At 51.1% G+C, this 24490-nt stretch overlaps 1 protein-coding gene across 1 annotated transcript in view; it reads left to right on the plus strand.

Moving 5' to 3' along the window:
* The window catches only part of TMEM209 (transmembrane protein 209), a 156648-nt gene that overhangs the window by 80306 nt on the left and 51852 nt on the right, over positions 1–24490 (plus strand). The window contains exon 10 of the mRNA XM_075342614.1: positions 6902–7027. Within this exon, the coding sequence (XP_075198729.1) occupies positions 6902–7027 (126 nt within the window). The remainder of the gene's footprint in view (positions 1–6901; positions 7028–24490) is intronic.

Consider the following 24490-nt stretch of genomic DNA (forward strand, 5'->3'; position numbering starts at 1 on the left):
CCCTTCCTTCCGTGACCTTTGTGGCCACTGCTGCAGCCAGTTCTTCCCATGGATAAACTGACTGAAAATCTTCCCAAGACACATTCTTTGGGGGGTTTTCCCCTTTTCCCTCTGATTTCTTTACCTTGGGGGTTTTTGAACCCCCTTCCACATTTATAGTGGTCACTTTCTTTGTGGATAGAACTTTCTGTTTGTACAACTTCCATAATTCTCCTGTCTCCTTTCCATCAATCCTTTCCTTATTGATCCCGGCTTTAAGCAAAGCCTGGAACATGTCTTTGCGAGACACTCGTGGGGCCTCCCCTACTGATTTCTCTTTCCAATCAGGATTGTTTGGCTTACTGTTACCAACATGGCCTCCAGGGGACGGTTTATCCCACTGTCCCATATCCTGTAACTCCCTCATCCTCCCTAGAACTACACCGATTGATTCTCCAGTCAGCGCTACAGTTAAGGTTAAAATAACTGTTTTGTATGCTGGAGGAGCATGTTTAACCAGCCTATTTCTTATGCTGGCTTTCAATGGGTACTGGAGATAATCATCATCCATTCCCAAAAGAGGAAGAGCATTCCTCATTGCTTCTTCCTTCAGCCTTTCCATACCATCTTTTAAGGTATACCAAGGTTTATCATTGATAGGAAAGTCTGCTTCTGATGGATATTTGTCCAGAAAAGCATGGGCTAAGATCATGATTAAGTTTTGAGTACCATGCTCATTATGATCAACAAAATAATTTTTTATTGATCTCTGAATTTCTGGGTCACGAGACATGGTGACAAATTTTGCCACATCTCCGGCGTCAAAGTGCACTCCACCTCCTCCGAGATCGTGCACCCTGACCAACCAAGGAATTTCTCCTTCTCCTGGTTTTTGTCTAAACTGTGTTAAAATGCTATCAACTTCTCCTTGAGAGTAATCTTCAATGGTTACTCGATTTTTTACATGAGGAATCGTTCTCTCATTTATGATGGCATTACCATCTTCGTCATATTGCAGATTCCCCTGACCATCCCGGACATGTTCCCGGATGATCTCATTTTCTGTCCTCTCTAGGCGCCTCCTTACTGTGTTAGCCTGAATCTTCCCTTTATGGTAATCCTCCTCATCAGATGATGAAGATGAATCCCACACATCCCCATCCCAAGTATCGGGATCCCAGTTTATAGAAGCTGGGACGATACTTTTATGTACTTTGGTTTTATTTACTTTTCCTCTTCTTTTCTTGTACTTATTTTGAGCAATTTTTATGGCAGCTTTTTCTGCCACATTCTGATAATGTTCCAATTTATCCTTCAACAGTCTGGTATTACATTCCATAACTGTTTTCAGGCCACCTAATTCTATCATCTTTTGTTCCATCTGGGAACTTTTCTTCTGCATCTTTAGATTACGCTCATGCATTACACTATATGCACTTGCCAAAATCCAGATGCGCCGTCCTAAAGACACTACATCACCTGCTTTCACAGGGACACTACCGAATACATTTACAACATCAGTAGCTTCACTACCCTTAAGCTTATCCTGCCATTGTTTCTGCCGTGCTAAAGACACTACATCACCTGCTTTCACAGGGGCACCACTGAGTACATTCACAACATCAGTAGCTTCACTACCCTTAAGCTTATCCTGCCATTGTTTGTGCCGTGCTAAAGACACATCACCTGCTTTCACAGGGGCACCACTGAGTACATTCACAACATCAGTAGCTTCACTACCCTTAAGCTTGTCCTGCCATTGTTTGTGCCGTGCTAAAGACACTACATCACCTGTTTTCACAGGGACACCACTGAGTACATTCACAACATCAGTAGCTTCACTACCCATAAGCTTGTCCTGCCATTGTTCTGCCAATCCACAAGACACTACATCACCTGCTTTCACAGGGGCACCACTGAGTACATTCACAACATCAGTAGCTTCACAACCCTTGAGCTTATTCTGCCATTGTTCTGCCAATCCACAATTGACCAATTCATGTGCTATAAGATTGTAGGGAGCCTCAGTCCAGGTGGGAATCTCCACAACAACCTCCTTAACATTATCCTTACGTTTTCTGAACATTTTGACACTATGCAAAAAGATTGAAAAAATATATCTGGAAATTTGCCAAATATATGTTTTTAACTTCTAAATTACAAAAATTCGTTAATTACTTCTTATAGAAGTAATCCTGCCGACTACGCCAATTTATGTCTTGCTAAATTCTACTAAAAAGGGGGCTGAAAGCCCGTACTTACGAAGCGCTCACTGATATCCTAATCGGGCATGAATACTAATATTCTTTATAGCAAGATACTATTTATTTTATTAGCACATGAATATATATAGTCAATGGTACATAGGCATAAGAACTATAGTCATAGAAACTTATACAATAACAGAAATATGCATCAACATTACCGTTATGTTGTAGCAATCCTTTCACATCGGAGGGAACTCGAGTTAATGATAAGGAATCAACATGGCATCTTGCATTACAGGAACAGTGCGTACGTACACTTCAATGTCCTGGAAGGTTTCCCTAACATTAAGCGAGTCCGGTGTATTTTTATAGGAAACTTTGTAGGTTGTGTTTAAAATGGTCACCAGCATGTGACAGCTGAGTCATGTTCATGTAACTTGACCACAAACTACTGTGGGCACCGGCAGCTTCCTGCACATTTCCTGCACATCCTGCCAGTTGACAACTGACCGACCACAGTTTGACCATAGTGTTAGTGAAATATTGCAATGAGCCGTAAATTTCATATGCAAGCTTCCTTAAACCTGTCTTTAAGCTAACCACAAGTTTCCGGTAAGTGGAACTGTAAATGTGACTTCCTCATTATCTTATTCTTTGGTCATAGTGAAATTGGTTATCCAAAGGACATCTCTTTGATACTGAATTATTGATAGGTCAAATAATATCTGGGATCACTCCTATCTTTTGATTATGATCCCTATCTAATCAAATTCATACTTCAGTCATATCACATTGGTATCACAGGCAGTGTTGGCGGTTCCCAGTGTGTGTGTGTGTGTGTGTTTTGGGGGGAGGTGTGGACCCCCCATCGTCCTCCATCCCCCATGCTGCGCACCCCCCATCGTGCTCCATCCGCCATGCTGCGCACCCCCCATCGTGCTCCATCCCCCATGCTGCGCACTCCCCATCGTGCTCCATCCCCCATGCTGCGCACTCCCCATCGTGCTCCATCCCCCATGCTGCGCACTCCCCATCGTGCTCCATCCCCCATGCTGCGCACCCCCCATCGTGCTCCATCCCCTATGCTGCGCACCCCCCATCGTGCTCCATCCCCCATGCTGCGCACTCCCCATCGTGCTCCATCCCCCATGCTGCGCACTCCCCATCGTGCTCCATCCCCCATGCTGCGCACTCCCCATCGTGCTCCATCCCCCATGCTGCGCACTCCCCATCGTGCTCCATCCCCCATGCTGCGCACCCCCATCGTGCTCCATTCCGAATGCTGCGCACCCCCCATCGTGCTCCATCCCCCATGCTGCGCACTCCCCGTCGTGCTCCATAACCCATGCTGCGCACTCCCCATCGTGCTCCTTCCCCCATGCTGCGCAATCCCCATCGTGCTCCATCCCCCATGCTGCCACCCCCCATCGTGCTCCACAGTCACACATCAGACAGTATACACGCACACATCTGATCGCATACACTCACACACACACACACCACTTCTCCCTGTGCCCACCAGTGGGCGGTCCCAGCAGCTGTGCTGCACGCCGTGCTCCTCTGCCGACACTCAGATCCGATCGCATACACACTCACACATCAGAACACACTCACACACATCCGATCGCATACACACACACACACACTGACGATATCGCACATACGCGCTCACACAATCACAACATCCGGAGATACCACATGCTTCGGGCCATGTGATCCTCCGGCAGGTCCTGGAAGGTCACTGCACGCACAGTATCGCCGCCGAGAAGCAAGCGATATCACGGGATGTTGTGAGTGTGTGGATGCGATCTGATGTGTGTGTGTGTGTGTCTCCTTATGTGTGTGCGTGTGTTCCGCCGCTGCAGGACCTTGATGCGCTCACCTGGAAGCCGGTGTACGCTGGTAACCATGCTCCAATATTACTCGATGTGTTCCATGGTTACCAGCGTACCCCGCCCCCCGCTCGCACGGGAGCCCACACCGGCGTACGCTGATGTGGGCTCCCGGGGGTACAGCACTCACCTGGGAGTCGGTTCGGGGACCCGCTCGCACGGGAGCCCACACCAGCGTACGCTGATGTGGGCTCCCGGGGGTACAGCACTCACCTGGGAGTCGGTTCTGGTAATGCGTGCGGGGGGTGCGGCCAGAGCGAGCGTGCAATGCGTGAGGGGGGCGGGGCCGAGTTGCCAATGCGTGCAGGGAGCCGAGGCGAGCAGCCAATCCGTGCGGGGGGCGGGGCCATGGCGAGCCCAGCGGCCAATCCGCTGTTTGTCACCGTAAGGACACAATTTTGGAGACAGACAGACAGAATAAGGCAATTATATATATATATATATATATATATATATATATATATATATATATATATATAGATTATTATATTTTTAGTTGACTGGTTTAAGTGTTCGCCAGAGCTATGGAAATACAGATTGTAAAGTGAACCCAACGGCTGATTAATTCTGCCCGAGCCTCTGTTTGAGACGCACCCCCAATCAGTTCACGAGACTCGTAAATGAGACTTATTGGTTGACATCATGTAGGCATTCATGGTGCTGTCCCAAAGCCTATTCTTCCTACTGAGTGCATTCTAGGAGCAGTCTTTTCAGATGGAGTAATGCAGTGATGGGCTGGGGGGTTTCTGGACTCAGAATACCACCAATCTGCTTGTAATTATTACAGTAATGAAATTTCAAAAGTTACTCTTCAACTTGCTAATTGAGTCTTTTAGAGTCTGAGCTATAGCTCCTGGATTTTTTGCAATTTCTCTGAACATTACACTGTCTGACATTGAGGGTGAATTTGCAGGGGCTTCCACTCCAAGAAGATTGTCAGCTGTCTTGAATGTTTTTCACTTGTAAATAATTGATCTTGTCGATGGGCTCCCAATTGTTTGTAAATGGCTATATAACCCATCCCAGAGGGATGAGCATTAACGTGCTTCTCTAAATTAAAAAAAAAAAAAAAGATTCGGAATCTGGTATTCATATAAGTATATGAGGACCAGAATACGGAGATTAAAAATGTTGGTAGAAGGGATAGGGGGTAGGAGCGCACGCGGTATACTCACCGAAGATCCATCATGGCAGCAAGTTGCTTCCAGGTCACGCATTCCCTCGAGGAGCCCACAGTTAACTCTCATTGAATATTCACTGCTTTGACTGCCCATCGGCACGTGTAAGTGATTTCAGTTATACCTCCCCCACCCTGAGTAGCAGCGTGTCCACTGACTGCAACCAATCACAGGCGCTAGGACGGCCGGTGTGCGTGGAAAGCAATGCATATGTCTGTGGGTCTGTATCGTGGTATAAAAATAAATGGATAAATGAAACGATTGGCCTAGGGCCCCCATATTCTCATACCAGCACAGATAAAGCCCACAGATGCTGCAGCCCCCAGCTGTCGGGCTTTGTCTTCGCTGTGTATCAAAATAAGCCTGGAGTCACACTTGCGAGAGACTTTCACGAGTCTCATCACCTGGCACAGCCTGACGCTCTCCAGACACGAGCGTGCAGCTGTATAGAAACACATACAGCCGATCCGCTCCTGCTAGGAGAGTGTGTGGCCGTACCGGGTGATGCAATGTGAGACTTATGAGAGTCCCCTCGCAAGTGTGACTCCGGCCTAAGAGGAAGCACATGTGGCTTTTTTTATTATTTTTTTTTCTTTAATTTAAATAAATTAAAAAAATGATGTGCAGTTCACACTTAAGAGTGCCTCGCATATATCTCGCGAGAGTGTCTCGTTTCATCACCCGGCACGGACTCTCCTCACAGGAGCAGGTCGGTTGCATGCATCTCTATGCAGCTGAGACGCTCCTGTGAGGAGAGTGTGAGTCCATGCCGGGTGATGCAACGCGAGATACACGCAAGGCACTCGCAAGTGTGACACCGGCCTAATTTTGATACCCAGCCAAGATAAAGCCCGACAGCTGGGGCTGGTATTCTGAGGCTGGGGGTGTCCAGCCTAAAAATATCAGCCTCCAGTTGCCCGGAATTGTCACATCCATTAGATAACGAGCATGGTGCATTACTCCACTCTTCCCTGGTGCAGTGGCAATCGAGGTAATAAGGGGTCAATAACAACACATCTGCTACTAAACCCTAGATGAGTGATGGCACAGCATTAGTGCTGTCCGTGCCCCAGCATCTTCTGTGGTTTATACGCCCCTCCTGGGATGTGTACACCCCAGCCCCTCCTGGGATGTGTACGCCACCAGCCCCTCTAGACCGAGACAAACCTGGAAAAGCAGTTGTAAGAAGCAACATGATCAATAGCACCGAACATCACAGCCGAACCAAAGAGAAGTATTAATTAATTGTCTGACCAAATATAGCAGTGTAGTTTTCAAGTTGATAATTTGGTGTGGCCCCCGAAGGTTGGTAGAAAATTTCGAATGGACCCCGGCAATAAAAAGGTTCCCCACCCCTGCCTTAAAGGTTATGTTTTAAATACACTCACCTATTGCTGTTTTCCAATAAATAAGGACACTGTAATTAGTCAGGTGGCGTTTATCTGAGGTTGTGCGCGTTGTGTTGTCCTGATAAATAATACTGTAGAATGCAAAGTTTGGGTACTTTGTTTTTTTCTCGTGACTATAAATATTTTGCTATTTTATATGCGTCATGTTGTAATGCAGAGCATGCAAAGAATGTGAAGTGTATGCTTGACTTGTAATACACCTGTAATGAGCACTATTGCTTTGTGTCTATTTCTAGAGTCCAGTATTAGCAGTTTAAAGCAGGCAGCTGTTGTAAAGGCACCGCTAATTCCTTCACTAAATGTTATTGTACAGTATCTGGACATCACCCCAAATCAAGAATACCTATTTGAAAGAATTAAAGGTAAGTGCTTAAGGGGTATAATGTACCGAAGAGACGTGTGTGGTGTGCGACACACACACACACACACACACACTAACACATACACTAACACACACACATACACTAACACACACACACACATTAAAGGGGTGGTTCACCTAATTTCTTCAGCGCTCTATTGGGAGACCCAGACGATTGGGGTATAGCTACTGCCCTCCGGAGGCCACACAAAGCACTACACTAAAAAGTGCAAGGCCCCTCCCCTTCTGGCTATACCCCCCCGTGGTATCACGGGTACTCCAGTTTTCAAGCTTTGTGCGAAGGAGGTCAGACATCCACGCATAGCTCCACAGATTTTAGTCAGCAGTAGCTTCTGACTATTTCGGATGGAAGAAAAGAGGGCCCATATAGGGCCCCCAGCATGCTCCCTTCTCACCCGTTGATGGTGTTGTAAGGTTGAGGTACCTATTGCTGGTACAGAGGCTGGAGCCCCACATGCTGTTTTCCTTCCACATCCCCTTGTAGGGCTCTGTGGAAGTGGGATCCTGCCGGCCTCAAAGCTCTGACGCCGGGCTCCATCCACAGACCCATAGAACCTGGTGGATGCCGAGCAGGAGTACCATCAGGGACATGGCCCTGCATCATACAGGTACTCTGTGTCCCCGGCAGGCACAGACACACTCCGGGCTGGCTGGGTGTTGTAGTGCGCCGGGGACCGTAACGCTAGAGCTAGTGTTCCTACAGTTTAACTGGGGGACTTTTTTCTGTGTGTGGGAACGCAGCGCCAACCCCCGCTGGACCGGCGGCGCTGCTGTGACTTTTAGTTCGCCGGGGACACGCCGACCGCGCTTTTACGGCGGTGGCGTTTATAAATCTAGTCCCCGGCTTTTGCGGCCTAGGACGCCGGCAGCTCCGATTCGTTCCCGCCCCCACCCTGTCAATCAGGGTAGGGGAGAGACGCTGTTTCACGGCAGCGACGAGGGCTGGAGCCTGATTTACATGCTCCAGCCCTCTCACTAGGCACAGAGGGAAGCAGGCTTCCCGCTCTTAGCCAGGAACGCCCAGGGCCCGCCCCCCCTCCTCTCTCAGGACGCCGGCAGCCATTACATGCATGTCTGGCTGGAGGAAGGACGCAAGGCTCTGGGAGACCTGGACTAGGGGGCTTTGGAGATCACACACCCGCTCTTAAGCGGGCGGTAAGCGGCTTTTCAGCTGGCCCCTCTAGTGCCTCAGTGTGTATTAGTGTACTGTGTCACTGGACATATATATATTTCCTTATTGCTTGCACTGTGAGGTCGCTTCCTGGCTGTATACCCAGATCACTCTGAGGAGGCAGCAACATGTCATCCGCAAAACGCAAGGCTGCCAAGGCTAGGGCTGTGTACACTGCGTGTGCTGCATGTGGGGCTGCTCTACCAGCAGGCTCCAAGGACCCCCATTGTGTGCAATGCTCAGATCCGGTGCTGCTTCGCCAGCCGGAGTCAGGAGAGATAGTGACCCAGGCTGAGACGCCTGTAAGTCCTGCCCCGGTGTCAGGGACAGACTTTGCAGTTTTTGCGGATAATATGTCTGTGACTATGGCAAAAATCCTTGAAACTTTGCAATCCATGCCTGGGGCTCAGTCTATGGACACGGCGAGGTCTCTGTCCTCTAATCCCCCTCAGTTAGATTTAATCCAGACTGCAAGGGGGTCCCCGGCTTCACAGGCTGAGTATTATGACTCAGATGATAGCCCCAGCCACCCTAAGCGAGCTCGCTGGGAAAGACCCTCAACGTCATCACACTGCTCAGGGTCTCAGCGCAATCAGTCTCCCTGTGATGCGTCTGATGAGAGTGATCAGGAGTCTTATCCTGGAACCCCTCTCAATCTGGATACCCCGGATGGGGACGCCATGGTAAACGATCTTATCTCAGCCATCAATAGACTGTTAGATATTTCTCCCCCAGCCCCTTCAGCAGAGGAGGCAGCTGCAGAGCAGGAGAAGTTTCGTTTCCTCTATCCCAAGCGTAAATTAAGTGCTTTCTTGGATCACTCTGACTTCAGAGAGTCAATCCAGAAACACGACGCTCATCCAGAAAGGCGTTTCTCTAAACGTTCTAAGGATACACGTTTTCCTTTTCCCCCTGATGTGGTCAAGCGCTGGACCCAGTGTCCAAAAGTTGACCCCCCGATTTCCAAACTTGCAGCTAGATCCATAGTTGCAGTGGAGGATGGCGCTTCACTTAAGGATGCCAATGACAGACAGATGGACCTTTGGTTAAAATCTGTCTATGAAGCTATCGGCGCGTCGTTTGCTCCAGCATTCGCAGCCGTATGGGCACTCCAAGCTATTTCAGCTGGTTTAGCAAAAGTGGATGCTGTCATACATCCAGCGGTGCCGCAAGTGGCGTCCCTTACCTCGCAGATGTCCGCGTTCGCGTCTTACGCTATCAATGCGGTCCTAGAATCTACCAGCCGCACCTCAATGGCGTCCGCCAATTCGGTAGTTTTGCGCAGAGCCTTGTGGTTAAAGGACTGGAAAGCAGATGCTGGTTCCAAAAAATGTTTAACCAGCCTGCCTTTATCTAGAGATAGACTGTTTGGCGAACCATTGGCTGACATCATTAAACAGTCCAAGGGTAAAGACTCTTCTTTACCCCAGCCCAGAACAAGCAAACCTCAGCAGAAAAAGTGGCAGCAGAGGTTTCAGTCCTTTCGAGGTTCGGGCAAGACACAATTCTCCTCGTCCAAAGGGACTCAGAGGACGCAAAGAAGCTCAGATTCCTGGCGGGCTCACGCGCGCCCCAAGAAAGCAAATGGAGGAACCGCTTCCAAAGCGGCCACCTCATGACTTCCAGCTCCCCCCCTCCGCATCTCCGGTCGGGGGCAGGCTCTCCCGCTTTTCCGTCATTTGGATGTCACAGGTCAAAGACCGGTGGGTGACAGACATTTTGTCGCGCGGGTACAGAATCGAGTTCAGTTCTCGTCCTCCAGCTCGGTTCTTCAGAACCTCCCCACATCCAGACCGAGCAGATGCCCTGCTGCAGGCGGTGGACTCCCTAAGAGCGGAAGGAGTAGTGGTTCCTGTACCGCCTCAGGAACAAGGGCGAGGGTTTTACTCCAATCTCTTTGTGGTTCCAAAAAAGGACGGCTCGTTCCGTCCTGTTCTGGATCTAAAGCTGCTCAACAAACATGTGCACGCCAGGCGGTTCCGGATGGAAACCCTCCGCTCTGTCGTGGCCTCAATGTCTCAAGGAGACTTCCTTGCCTCAATAGACATCAAAGATGCTTATCTCCACGTGCCAATTGCTACAGAACATCAACGTTTTCTACGTTTTGTGATAGGAAACGAACATCTTCAGTTTGTAGCTCTGCCATTCGGTCTGGCGACAGCCCCACGGGTTTTCACCAAGGTCATGGCGGCAGTGGTAGCAGTCTTGCACTCTCAGGGACACTCGGTGATCCCTTACCTAGACGATCTACTTGTCAAGGCACCCTCTCAAGAGGCATGCCAACTCAGTCTACATGCTACACTGGAGACTCTACAGACGTTTGGATGGATCATCAACTTTCCAAAGTCGAATCTGTCTCCGACACAGTCACTAACGTATCTTGGCATGGAGTTCCATACTCGAGCAGCGAGAGTGAAGCTTCCGCTGAACAAGCAGCGGTCACTACAGACAGGGGTGCAATCCCTCCTTCAGGGCCAGTCGCACCCCTTACGGCGCCTCATGCACTTCCTCGGGAAGATGGTGGCAGCCATGGAAGCAGTTCCCTTTGCGCAGTTTCATCTGCGCCCACTTCAATGGGACATTCTCCGCCAATGGGACGGGAAGTCAACGTCCCTGGACAGGAAAGTCTCTCTTTCCCAGACGGCCAAGGACTCTCTACAATGGTGGCTCCTTCCCACCTCATTGTCTCAGGGAAGATCCTTCCTGCCCCCATCCTGGGCAGTGGTCACGACAGATGCGAGTCTGTCAGGGTGGGGAGCAGTGTTTCTCCACCACAGGGCTCAGGGGACGTGGACTCCGCAGGAGTCCACCCTTCAGATCAATGTTCTGGAAATCAGAGCAGTGTATCTTGCCCTACTAGCCTTCCAGCAGTGGCTGGAAGGAAGGCAGATCCGAATTCAGTCGGACAACTCCACAGCGGTGGCATACATCAACCACCAAGGGGGGACACGCAGTCGGCAAGCCTTCCAGGAAGTCCGGCGGATTCTGATGTGGGTGGAAGCCACGGCCTCCACCATATCCGCAGTTCACATCCCCGGCGTAGAAAACTGGGAAGCAGACTTCCTCAGTCGCCAGGGCATGGACGCAGGGGAATGGTCCCTTCACCCGGACGTGTTTCAGGAAATCTGTCGCCGATGGGGAGTGCCGGACGTCGACCTAATGGCGTCCCGGCACAACAACAAGGTCCCGGCATTCATGGCGAGGTCGCGCGATCAAAGAGCTCTGGCGGCAGACGCATTAGTTCAACATTGGTCGCAGTTCCGGCTCCCATACGTCTTCCCACCTCTGGCACTCTTGCCCAGAGTGTTACGCAAGATCAGATCCGATTGCAGCCGCGTCATACTCGTCGCCCCAGACTGGCCGAGGAGATCGTGGTATCCGGATCTGTGGCATCTCACGGTCGGTCGACCGTGGTCACTGCCAGACCGACCAGACTTACTGTCCCAAGGGCCGTTTTTCCATCAGAATTCTGCGGCCCTGAACCTGACTGTGTGGCCATTGAGTCCTGGATCCTAGCGTCTGCAGGATTATCTCAAGGAGTCGTAGCCACAATGAGACAGGCTAGGAAGTCAACGTCTGCTAAGATCTACCACAGGACGTGGAAGATTTTCTTATCTTGGTGCTCTGCACAGAGAGTATCCCCTTGGCCATTTGCATTGCCCACCTTTCTTTCCTTCCTGCAATCGGGGTTGGAAAAGGGCTTGTCGCTCAGTTCCCTTAAAGGGCAAGTCTCGGCACTGTCTGTGTTTTTTCAGAAGCGTCTAGCACGTCTTCCTAAGGTGCGCACGTTCCTACAGGGGGTCTGTCATATTGTGCCCCCGTACAAGCGGCCGTTAGATCCATGGGATCTGAACAGAGTACTTGTTGCTCTGCAAAAGCCGCCCTTCGAGCCTCTAAAGGACGTTTCCTTTTCTCGACTGTCACAGAAAGTGGCGTTTCTTGTCGCGATCACATCGCTTCGGCGAGTGTCTGAGCTGGCAGCTTTGTCATCCAAGGCTCCTTTCCTGGTGTTCCACCAGGACAAGGTAGTGCTGCGCCCCATTCCGGAGTTTCTCCCTAAGGTCGTATCCTCGTTTCATCTTAATCAGGATATATCCTTGCCCTTCCTTTTACCCTCATCCGGTTCACCGGTATGAAAAGGACTTACGTTTGCTAGATCTGGTGAGAGCACTCAGAATCTACATCTCCCGAACGGCGCCCATACGCCGTTCCGATGCACTTTTTGTCCTTGTCGCTGGTCCGCGCAAGGGATTGCAGGCTTCTAAAGCCACCCTGGCTCGATGGATCAAAGAACCAATTCTAGAGGCCTACCGCTCTGCGGGGCTTCCGGTTCCTTCAGGGCTAAAAGCCCACTCAACCAGAGCCGTGGGTGCGTCCCTGGGCATTACGTCACCAGGCTTCGGCTCAACAGGTGTGCCAGGCAGCAACCTGGTCCAGTCTGCACACTTTCACCAAGCATTATCAGGTGCATACCTATGCTTCGGCGGATGCCAGCTTAGGTAGAAGAGTCCTGCAGGCGGCAGTGACATCCCCGTAGGGGAGGGCTGTTTTTTGCAGCTCTAACATGAGGTATTTCTTTACCCACCCAGGGACAGCTTTTGGACGTCCCAATCGTCTGGGTCTCCCAATAGAGCGCTGAAGAAGAAGGGAATTTTGTTACTTACCGTAAATTCCTTTTCTTCTAGCTCTTATTGGGAGACCCAGCACCCGCCCTGTTGTCCTTCGGGATTTTTTTGTTGTTTGCGGGTACACATGTTGTTCATGTTGAACGGTTTTTTCAGTTCTCCGATGTTTCTCGGAGTTAATTTGTTTAAACCAGTTATTGGCTTCCTCCTTCTTGCTTTGGCACTAAAACTGGAGTACCCGTGATACCACGGGGGGGTATAGCCAGAAGGGGAGGGGCCTTGCACTTTTTAGTGTAGTGCTTTGTGTGGCCTCCGGAGGGCAGTAGCTATACCCCAATCGTCTGGGTCTCCCAATAAGAGCTAGAAGAAAAGGAATTTACGGTAAGTAACAAAATTCCCTTCTTTTTTTATTTTCTGTCGAAGTTCTACTTACAATTCTAGGTATTTTCTCCATTGGCTTGTGTTTCCATTTCTGGCACTGAGCGGCGCTATGCTACACGCTCAGTGCCTGTCACATGACCCCCTGAAGCTCTGGCCGCCGGCATCCTCTGACGTCCCGACATTTCCGGGCTCTCAAACACGACGGGTACGTCACAGGATGCCGGCGCCACTCAGATTGAGTGACAGGGCTGTGGGCGGTGACTACCGCACGTCACAGCCTAGCATCGAGGGGAGGATCCGGAGGACGTCAGTGTGGCGTCCTGCAGATGGTGAGGCACGGGGCGCCAGTGTGCAGTACAGGGGGGGGGTTCTTCAGCTGAATCCCCCCCCTGCACGTAAGTATGTGATCACACTGTCCACCCGCCCGCTCTGCTGCGATGTCAGGAGAGCGGCTGGTGTCGGGCAGTGTGATCTTCTGCTCCTCCCAGCAGCAAGACACTGACAGGCATGTCACCGCTGTGCTCTGCCATCTGTCCTGCTGCATGGGACCAACTGTCTGCACTCTGTCACCTGCACCACAAGTCACAGAGTGGAGACAGTTGGTGACAGAGCACCTCTGCCCCCCCCCTCTTCTCCCCCCCTCTCTCTCTTCTCCCCCCCTCTCTCTCTTCTCCCCCCCCTCTCTCTCTTCTCCCCCCCCTCTCTCTCTTCTCCCCCCTCTCTCTCTTCTCCCCCCCTCTCTCTCTTCTCCCCCCCTCTCTCTCTTCTCCCCCCCTCTCTCTCTTCTCCCCCCCTCTCTCTCTCCCCCCCCCCCTCTCTCTTCTCCCCCCCTCTCTCTTCTCCCCCCCTCTCTCTTCTCCCCCCTCTCTTTTCTCCCCCCCTCTCTTTTCTCCCCCCCTCTCTTTTCTCCCCCCCTCTCTCTTCTCCCCCCCTCTCTCTTCTCCCCCCCCTCTTCTCCCCCCCTCTCTCTCTTCTCCCCCCTCTCTCTCTTCTCCCCCCCTCTCTCTCTTCTCCCCCTCTCTCTCTCTTCCCCCCCCCTCTCTCTCTTCTCCCCCTCTCTCTCTCTTCTCCCCCCCTCTCTTCTCCCCCCTCTCTCTCTTCTCCCCCCCCTCTCTCTCTCTTCTCCCCCTCTCTCTCTCTTCTCCCCCTCTCTCTCTTCCCCCCCCCTCTCTCTCTTCTCCCCCCCTCTCTCTCTTCTCCCCCCCCTCTCTCTCTTCTCCCCCCCTCTCTCTCTTCTCCCCCCTCTCTCTCTTCTCCCCCCCTCTCTCTCTCTCCCCCCCTCTCTCTTCTCCACCCCCTCTCTCTCTTCTCCACCCCCCTCTCTCTCTTCTCCACCCCCTCTCTCTCTTCTCCACCCCCTCTCTCTCTTCTCCACCCCCCTCTCTCTCTTCTCCACCCCCTCTCTCTCTTCTCCACCCCCTCTCTCTCTTCTCCCCCCCTCTCTCTCTTCTCCCCCCCTCTCTCTCTTCTCCCCCCCTCTCTTCTCCCCCCCTCTCTCTCTTCTCCACCCCCTCTCTCTCTTCTCCACCCCCTCTCTCTCTTCTCCCCCCCCTCTCTCTCTCTTCCCCCCCCCTCTCTCTTCTCCCCCTCTCTCTTCTCCCCCCCTCTCTTCTCCCCCCCTCTCTCTCTTCTCCCCCCCCTCTCTCTCTTCTCCCCCCCTCTCTCTCTTCTCCCCCCTCTCTCTCTTCTCCCCCCCCTCTCTCTCTTCTTCCCCCCTCTCTCTCTTCTCCCCCCCTCACTCTCTTCTCCCCCCCTCTCTATTCTCCCCCCCTCTCTCTCTTCTCCACCCCCTCTCTCTCTTCTCCACCCCCTCTCTCTCTTCTCCACCCCCTCTCTCTCTTCTCCACCCCCTCTCTCTCTTCTCCACCCCCTCTCTCTCTTCTCCACCCCCTCTCTCTCTTCTCCACCCCCTCTCTCTCTTCTCCACCCCCTCTCTCTCTTCTCCCTCCCCCCGCTCGCTCTCTTCTCCCCCCCCCCCCCCCCCCCGCTCGCTCTCTTTTCCTCGCTCTCTCCTGGCATGGTCAGTACAGAAATCTCTCCATCGTGGAGGGGTGAGAGGGGGTAATAAACATGGAGTCCCTACTGTGTCTGTGTATTTATTTCTAATAAAGTATTTTTCTCTGTGTGGTCTTTTTTTTTTTTTTAAACCCTTTATTGGAGATTCTTAATGGCCAGGTTAAACTTGGCCTGACATTAAGAATCTCGGGCTTTATACCAGCTGGTAAAACATAGCTGGTATTAACCCCTTATTACCCAGCGTGCCACCTGCCACCAGGGCCACTGGAAGAGTTGGATACAGCGCCTGAAGATGGCGCTTCTATGAAGGCGCCATTTTCTGGGGCAGCTGTGGACTGCAATTCGCAGTGGGGGGCCCAGAAAGTTTGGGCACCCTGCACTGTGGATTCCAATCCCCAGCTGCCTAGTTGTACCTGGCTGGACTCAAAAATTTGGTGAAGCCCACATCATTTTTTTTTTTTTTTTTTTTTTTTAATTATTTAATGAAATTCATGAAAAAAAAAAGGGCTTCTCTATATTTTTGGTTCCCAGCCGGGTACAACTAGGGCAGCTGGGGGTTGGGGGCAGCCCGTAGCTGTCTGCTGTACCTGGCTAGCATACAAAAATATGGCGAAGCCCACGTCATTTTCTTAAAAACGTTTTCAGGGAAAAACCTTTATAAAAAAAAAAATGCTTCCCTGCATTTCTATTGCCAGTGAAAGTAACACCAAGCAGCGGGGGCTAGCAGCTAGTAGCTGCTTTGGTTACCCTTAGCAATAGAAAATGCAGCGGGAGCCCACAAACAATGTGATTTTTTTGTTTTTTTATTTTTAATGAATTTTTTTAAAAAAAAAATCGGCATGGGCTTCGCCCATCGAGCACCAGAGCATTTTACTGCTCAATTCATCCCAAGTAATCAGATGACTCCAGTGTCGGCCGATTACTTGTTCTGTGTCCCCCTGCATCCATCGCAGCGTGTACGGGCTGTGAGGTCAGCGGAGTGGAGACAGTGACATGCTCTGCTCTGACACATAGTGTGCTGCATGTCACTATCTTTCTCCACTATGGGACTTGTTGTGCAGGTGAGAGTGTATACAGTTGGTACTATGCAGCAGAAATCACAGAGTGGGGCAGTTAGTGACATGTATCATCCGGTCACCTGCACAAGAAGTCCCAGAGTGGATACAGTGACATGCAGCACACTATGTGTCAGAGCAGAGCATGTCACCAACTTGCTCTGCTCTGTCACCTGCGGTGCTGCATGTCACGTTTTTGCCGCGATTTTGGTGCCTTTTTTGCTGCGTTTTTGCTCACTGCGTTTTTAATCAGTGCACAATGCCATTAAAGATTGTTGATGAAAAAAAAAAAAAAAAAGGTCTGATGTCATTTCCTTATTCAAAATGTTCATTGTATGCAGGAGAGCAGACAGCAGCTGCAGAGCTACAGGGCTCAGCATCCTCCATTCACTAGTGTATGCAGGAGAGCAGACAGCAGCTGCAGAGCTACAAGGCTCAGCATCCTCCATTCACTAGTGTATGCAGGAGAGCAGACAGCAGCTGCAGAACTACAAGGCTCAGCATCCTCCATTCACTAGTGTATGCAGGAGAGCAGACAGCAGCTGCAGAACTACAAGGCTCAGCATCCTCCATCCAGGACTGTATGCAGTTTTTTACCAAAAAGAATAAAAAATGACATGGGCTTCGCCATATTTTTGTATGCTAGCCGGGTACAGCAGGCAGGTACGGCTGCCCCCAACCCCCAGCTGCCTAATTGTACCCGGCTGGGAACCAAAAATATAGAGAAGCCCTTTTTTTTTTTAAATTATTTCATGAATTTCATGAAATAATTTAAAAAAAAAAAATGACGTGAGCTTCGCCTAATTTTAGTGTCCAGCCGGGTACAACTAGGCAGCTGGGGATTGGAATCCACAGTGAAGGGTGCCCAAGCTTTCTGGGCACCCCCACTGCGAATTGCAGTCCGCAGCCACCCCAGAAAATGGCGCTTTCATAGAAGCGCCATCTTCTGGAGCTGTATCCAACTCTTCCAGCTGCCCTGATGCCGGGTGGCTAGCTAGGTAATAATGGAGTTAGGGCTAGCTGTATATTATCAGCTAGCCCTAAGCCCGGAAATTCATGGTGTCACGCCAATATTAGACATGGCCACCATGAATTTCTAGTAATGATAAAAAAAAAAAACACAACACACAGAAAAATATTTTTATTAGAAATAAAACACAACACAATTAGTGACTCCATCTTTATTGAAATAAACCCCCCTCCGCAGTAATCCTGGGTCAGGGTCCCGCGCCGTCCAATCAGGATCCAATATCATCTGATCGGTTTGCTGGAAGGCAAAGCGATCAGATGATGTGTCAGGTTAAACTACGTGAATCACATGACACATCAGCTGATTGTATAAAAGCCGATTATACAATCAGCTGAAGCATCAGTGCAAAAAAAAAAAAAAATACTCACGTCTGTGCTGATTACCGGTAGCTCCTGCAGCGGAGTCTGATCCTGGCCCATCACTGCAGGAGCTGCCGGGCGCGAAAAAGCCGGCGACACCACGAGAATCGATCAGCTGATGCGTCATGTGACTGCATCAGGTGATCCACCGCCAGGTCCTGCAAGCTTCGTACGTGCCCTGGGGAGACTGCACACAGCCAGAGCGGCGGTACCGGGACAGGGGCTGGAAGCAGGCATGGCACCGAGACCCTGCAGACAGGTGAGTATGACATACAGAAAAACCCTTATTAAAACATCATTTTTTTTTAATTTAAATTAAAATAGATATCCCAAATTGAAAGACATACACACATATAAATACGAACACATGGAACAAGTGCCACAGTGCAGAATGGGAGTGGTCAACACCCTACCACTTCTCCCTACCTAGCCTGCGGAGGTCGGCACCCTAGATCACGTAATGGCGCCCCCGCTCGGACGTCGGCTCACCCTCCTCTCCCTCCACTAGATTATAAGTGCAGCTAGTCTGGGAGTATAGGAGTGCTCAAAAAAGGAATTTTTCTGCACTGTCTCAAAATGATAATACAAAATGCAACAATTTAAATGTCAGGGATAAGACCTGTTTTCAGTTGGCACATTTGTGAGTATGCCTCTACAGGAAAGGGGTGTTTTTGAGCACTCCTATACTCCCAGACTAGCTGCACTTATAATCTAGTGGAGGGAGAGGAGGGTGAGCCGACGTCCGAGCGGGGGCGCCATTACGTGATCTAGGGTGCCGACCTCCGCAGGCTAGGTAGGGAGAAGTGGTAGGGTGTTGACCACTCCCATTCTGCACTGTGGCACTTGTTCCATGTGTTCGTATTTATATGTGTGTATGTCTTTCAATTTGGGATATCTATTTTAATTTAAATTAAATAAAAATGATGTTTTAATAAGGGTTTTTCTACGGTTTACAGGTTTTGATCCCTTAATAATTATCTATGACGGTTTTTTCTTGAGTATGACATACACACACACATACACACTCACACACACTGTATATATACACACACACACATACACACTGTATATATACACACACACACACTGTATATACACACACACACTGTGTATACGCACACACACTGTATATACACATACACTGTATATACGCGCGCACACACTTTCTTCCCCTGGCTGTGTAGAGCTGCTGCTGTCTCTGTATGATTGATCTCAATGCATCCACAGGGAAGAGGCAGGGAGGAGGGTTTGGGTGGGAGCAGAGTGGGTGTATTAGACACAGTGGGTGTGTTAGATAAGCCAGACACCGCCCTAGAGCCACAAAGAATTCTGGGACTTGTAGGAACTGAACACAGGAAGTCAGAGGAGAGATTAACCCCATCAGAGCTGGAGCCAGCAATGACCGTGTGCTGCTAGTGCACAATAAAAGGTAATTTTGCTGAAAAAACATAATAGATGTGTTGAGGGGCACATATTAGCAAGATTTATCAGAAAAAAAAAAAATCAGTTTTGGTAACTGGACAACTTCTTTAACACACACACACATTAACACACACACACACACACACACATTAACACACACACATTGACACACACACATTAACACACATTAACACACACACATTAACACACACACACATTGACACACACACACACATTAACACACACACATTAACACACACACACACACTTTTGCTTAAACCTATCAGCTGTGGATGCCAGGTAAATTATATATATATAGTGTGTGTGTGTGTCATACATATTATAATATTATATATACATAATACTATTGTGTGTGTGTGTGTGTGTGTGTGTGAAGTCTGCACTCCTTTTTTCTTTGTCGCTCTATTGGGAGACCCAGACAATTGGGTGTATAGGCTATGCCTCCGGAGGCCGCACAAAGTATTACACTCAAAAGTGTTAAGCCCCTCCCCTTCTGCCTATACACCCCCCGTGCTCCCACGGGCTCCTCAGTTTTTTGCTTTGTGCGAAGGAGGCAGACACGCACAGCACAGCTCCACAGATTAGTCAGCAGCAGCTGCTGACTATGTCGGTTGGAAGAAAAGTGGGCCCATATAGGGCCCCCAGCATGCTCCCTTCTCACCCCACTCTTGTCGGCGGTGTTGTTAAGGTTGAGGTATCCATTGCGGGTACGGAGGCTGGAGCCCACATGCTGCTTTCCTTCCCCATCCCCCTCAGGGCTCTGGGTGAAGTGGGATCCTATCGGTCTCCAGGCACTGAGACCGTGCTTCATCCACAACTCCTGTGGAGACTGCTGGATAGGAGCCGGGTACCGTTCAGGGACATGGCCCTGCTACGTGAAGGTACTCTGTATCCCTGTGGGGACCGCGCACGGCAACACCTCAGCTTTGCTGGGTGTGCTAGTGCACCGGGGGACCGGGTTAAACTGTGCCATTACACACTCAGCGTCGCTGAGTGTGTTTATATGTAGGGGCTACCGCGCTAACCGCCGCTGCCAGGGGAAACTGCGGCACGGCTGGGACTTGTAGTTCGCCGGGGACTGCGGCGTTGGCCGCGCTTTTACGGCAGCCACGCTTATACTCGAGTCCCCGGCTTGGCTTGCGGCCTAGTTTCCCTTTCTCCCGCCCTCAGCCCTGACAGGCAGGGGAAGGGCGGGACGCTGCACGGAAGAGCAGCACTGAGGGCTGGAATATGATTTCCATACTCCACCCCCCTCACTGTGCACAGTGTGAGCACCTCGGCTACGCCCACGGCTCCCTCCTCTCGTCAGGACGCCGCAGCCATTTCCTGTCAGCTCCTACGACGCTGCAGAGAGGGACAAATCCTGAGAGACCCAGACACGGTCTCTGGTGGCCTCATAACCGCTTTAGGCGGATGGTAAGCAGCACCTGTGGTGCTAGCCTCATGGTGCTGTAGTGTACTGATACATTATTTTTCTTTGTCGCTCCTAATTGGGAGACCCAGACAATTGGGTGTATAGCTACTGCCTCCGGAGGCCACACAAAGTACTACACTTAAAAGTGTAAGGCCCCTCCCCTTCTGGCTATACACCCCCCCGTGGGATCACGGGCTCCTCAGTTTTATGCTTTGTGCGAAGGAGGCCAGACATCCACGCATAGCTCCACTGTTTAGTCAGCAGCAGCTGCTGACTATGTCGGATGGAAGAAAAGAGGGCCCATACTAGGGCCCCCAGCATGCTCCCTTCTCACCCCACTTTCTGTCGGCGGTGTTTGTTAAGGTTGAGGTACCCATTGCGGGTACGGAGGCTGGAGCCCACATGCTGATTCCTTCCCCATCCCCATTAGGGCTCTGGGTGAAGTGGGACTTTACCGGTCTCCGGGCACTGAGGCCGTGCTCCATCCACAGCCCCTGGAGGATCTGCTGGATACAGAGCGGAGTTTTCTCAGGGACAGGACCCTGCTCCATCAAGGTACTCCGTGTCCCCGTGCTTATCGCACGCACACTGCAGCATTGCTGGGTGTGTTAGTGCGCCGGGGTAAACAGCGCTGCTGCGCTGGTGCCGTTACTCACTACAGCTCTGCTGAGTGAGGTGACTTTGTACGATCGGCCGATCCGGCCGCTGGAGTCAGTGTTTACTGGTCGCGGCTGGGATTTGTGGTGCGCCGGGGACTTCCGCGCTGGCCGTGCATATATGACGGCCGCGCTAGATTACTACAGTCCCCGGCTTTTGCGGCCTAGTTCGTATCGTTCCCGCCCCCGGACCTGCCAGTCAGGAGGAGGGCGGGACGCTGTACAGTCCAGCAGCGTTAAGAGCTGGAGTCTGTTTTACATACTCCAGCCCTCACACTAGGCACAGGGGGACGCAGTTTCCCGCTCTTTTGTTTGGGACGCCCACGGTCCGCCCCTCTTCACAGGACGCCGGCAGCCATTCCTGCCTGCACGCTGAACTGCGGAGGGGAGGCTGGGAGACCCAGACAAGGGATTCTACGATCTCACACCCGCTTTTCAGCGGGCGGTAAGCAGCCCTCAAGGGCTCTCCCCCGCTTGTGCCATAGTGTACTTTGTATTTTGTGCTGGCAATACTTTGCACTGTACAGTCGCTGGTGGTTTTCTGCTATATACCCTCCTTAGATTTCTCAAGGAGATAACAGCATGTCGTCCGCAAAAAGCAAAAGTGCCAAGGCACGGACTTTATATGCTGCTTGTACCGCATGTGGGGCTACTCTACCGGCAGGTTCCACTGACCCCCATTGTGTGCAGTGCTCGGCCCCTGTGGCAATTGCTCAGCCGGGGCCGCTGCTAGAGGTGACCCAGGGAGAACCACCTGTAAATGCTGTCCAGGTGACAGGGACGGAGTTTGCAGCTTTTGCTGACAGATTGTCTATGACTATGTCTAAAATTCTTGAAACATTGCAGTCTAGACCAGTAACTCAGACCATGGGCACTGTTGATCCATTGCCCCCTGGTCCCCCTCAGCTGGACCACTTCCTAGCTCCGAGGGTGTCATATGCACCCCAGGGTGACGGCTCTGACTCGGACGACAGTCCCAGACAACCTAAGCGGGCTCGCTATGAGCGACCCTCAACTTCATCACACTGGTCAGGGTCCCAGCGGGACGACTCTCTGTGTGATGAGGCGGATGTAACTGATCAGGAGTCTGAGGCTGGGGCCGCTCTCAATCTAGATACCCCGGATGGTGACGCCATAGTGAATGATCTTATAGCGTCCATCAATAGGATGTTAGACATTTCTCCACCAGCTATAGGATGTTAGACATTTCTCCACCAGCTCCTGTTGCGGAGGAGGCAGCGTCACAGCAGGAGAAATTCCATTTCAGGTATCCCAAGCGTAAATTAAGCACGTTTCTGGACCACTCTGACTTTAGAGACGCAATCCAGAAACACCACGCTTATCCAGATAAGCGTTTTTCCAAACGGCTTAAAGATACACGCTATCCTTTTCCCCCTGACGTGGTCAAGGGCTGGACACAGTGTCCCAAGGTGGACCCTCCAATCTCCAGGCTTGCAGCCAGATCTCTAGTTGCAGTGGAAGATGGGGCGGCACTTAAAGATGCCACTGACAGACAGATGGAGCTCTGGTTAAAATCCATCTATGAAGCTATTGGAGCGTCGTTGGCGCCAGCATTCGCAGCCGTATGGGCACTCCAAGCTATTTCAGCTGGGCTTACACAGGTCGACACGGTCACACGTACATCTGCTCCGCAGGTGGCACCCTTGACCTCTCAAATGTCTGCATTCGCGTCTTACGCGATTAATGCTGTCCTAGACTCTACGAGCCGTACGGCGGTGGCGTCAGCCAACTCTGTGGTTTTACGCAGAGCCCTGTGGTTGAGAGAATGGAAGGCAGATTCTTCTTCCAAGAAGTGCTTAACCAGTTTGCCTTTTTCTCGTGACCGATTGTTTGGTGAGCGTTTGGATGAAATCATTAAACACTCCAAGGGTAAGGATTCATCCTTACCTCAGCCCAGGCAAAACAAACCTCAACAGAGGAGGGGACAGTCTGGTTTTCGGTCCTTTCGAGGCTCAGGCAGGTCCCAATTCTACTCGTCCAAAAGGACTCAAAAGGATCAGAGGGGCTCAGATTCGTGGCGGACTCAATCACGCCCAAAAAAGCCAGCCGGAAGAACCGTTACCAAGACGGCTTCCTCATGACTCTCAGCCTCCTCTCTCCGCATCCTCGGTCGGTGGCAGGCTCTCCCGCTTTGGCGACATTTGGTTGTCACAGGTCAAAGACCGTTGGGTGAGAGACATTCTGTCTCACGGGTACAGGATAGAGTTCTGCTCTCGTCCTCCAACTCGCTTCTTCAGAACTTCCCCACCGCCCGACCGAGCCGATGCTCTGCTGCAAGCGGTGTCCGCTCTAAAGGCGGAAGGAGTGGTGACTTCTGTTCCTCTTCAGGAACAAGGTCACGGTTTTTACTCCTATTTGTTTGTGGTGCCAAAGAAAGACGGGTCGTTCCGTCCCGTCCTGGATCTAAAGCTGCTCAACAAACACGTAAAAACCAGGAGGTTCAGGATGGAATCTCTCCGCTCCGTTATCGCCTCAATGTCTCAAGGAGATTTCCTAGCATCAATAGACATCAAGGATGCTTATCTCCACGTGCCAATTGCGCCAGAGCATCAGCGTTTTCTACGCTTCGTTATAGGAAACGAACACCTGCAGTTCGTAGCTCTACCTTTCGGTCTGGCGACAGCCCCAAGGGTCTTCACCAAGGTCATGGCAGCAGTAGTAGCAGTCCTGCACTCGCAAGGTCACTCCGTGATCCCGTATTTGGACGATCTACTTATCAAGGCACCCTCTCGAGAGGCATGCCAACACAGCCTGAACGTGGCACTGAAGACTCTCCAGAGTTTCGGGTGGATTATCAACTTTTCAAAGTCAAATCTAACCCCGACCCAATCACTAACATATCTTGGCATGGAGTTTCATACTCTCTCAGCGATAGTGAAACTTCCACTGGACAAACAGTGCTCGCTACAGATAGGGGTGCAATCTCTCCTTCAGGGCCAGTCGCACCCCTTGAGGCGCCTCATGCACTTCCTAGGGAAAATGGTAGCAGCAATGGAAGCAGTTCCTTTTGCGCAGTTTCATCTGCGTCCACTACAATGGGACATTCTCCGCCAATGGGACGGGAAGTCGACGTCCCTCGACAGGGAGGTCTCCCTCTCTCAGGCAGCCAAGGAATCTCTCCGGTGGTGGCTTCTTCCCACCTCATTGTCAAAAGGAAAGTCGTTCCTACCCCCATCCTGGGCGGTGGTCACGACAGATGCGAGTCTATCAGGGTGGGGAGCAGTGTTTCTCCACCACAGGGCTCAGGGTACGTGGACTCGGAAAGAGTCCAC

The sequence above is a fragment of the Anomaloglossus baeobatrachus genome, chromosome 4, assembly GCF_048569485.1.
Source record: "Anomaloglossus baeobatrachus isolate aAnoBae1 chromosome 4, aAnoBae1.hap1, whole genome shotgun sequence".
Taxonomy (NCBI): Eukaryota; Metazoa; Chordata; class Amphibia; order Anura; family Aromobatidae; genus Anomaloglossus; species Anomaloglossus baeobatrachus.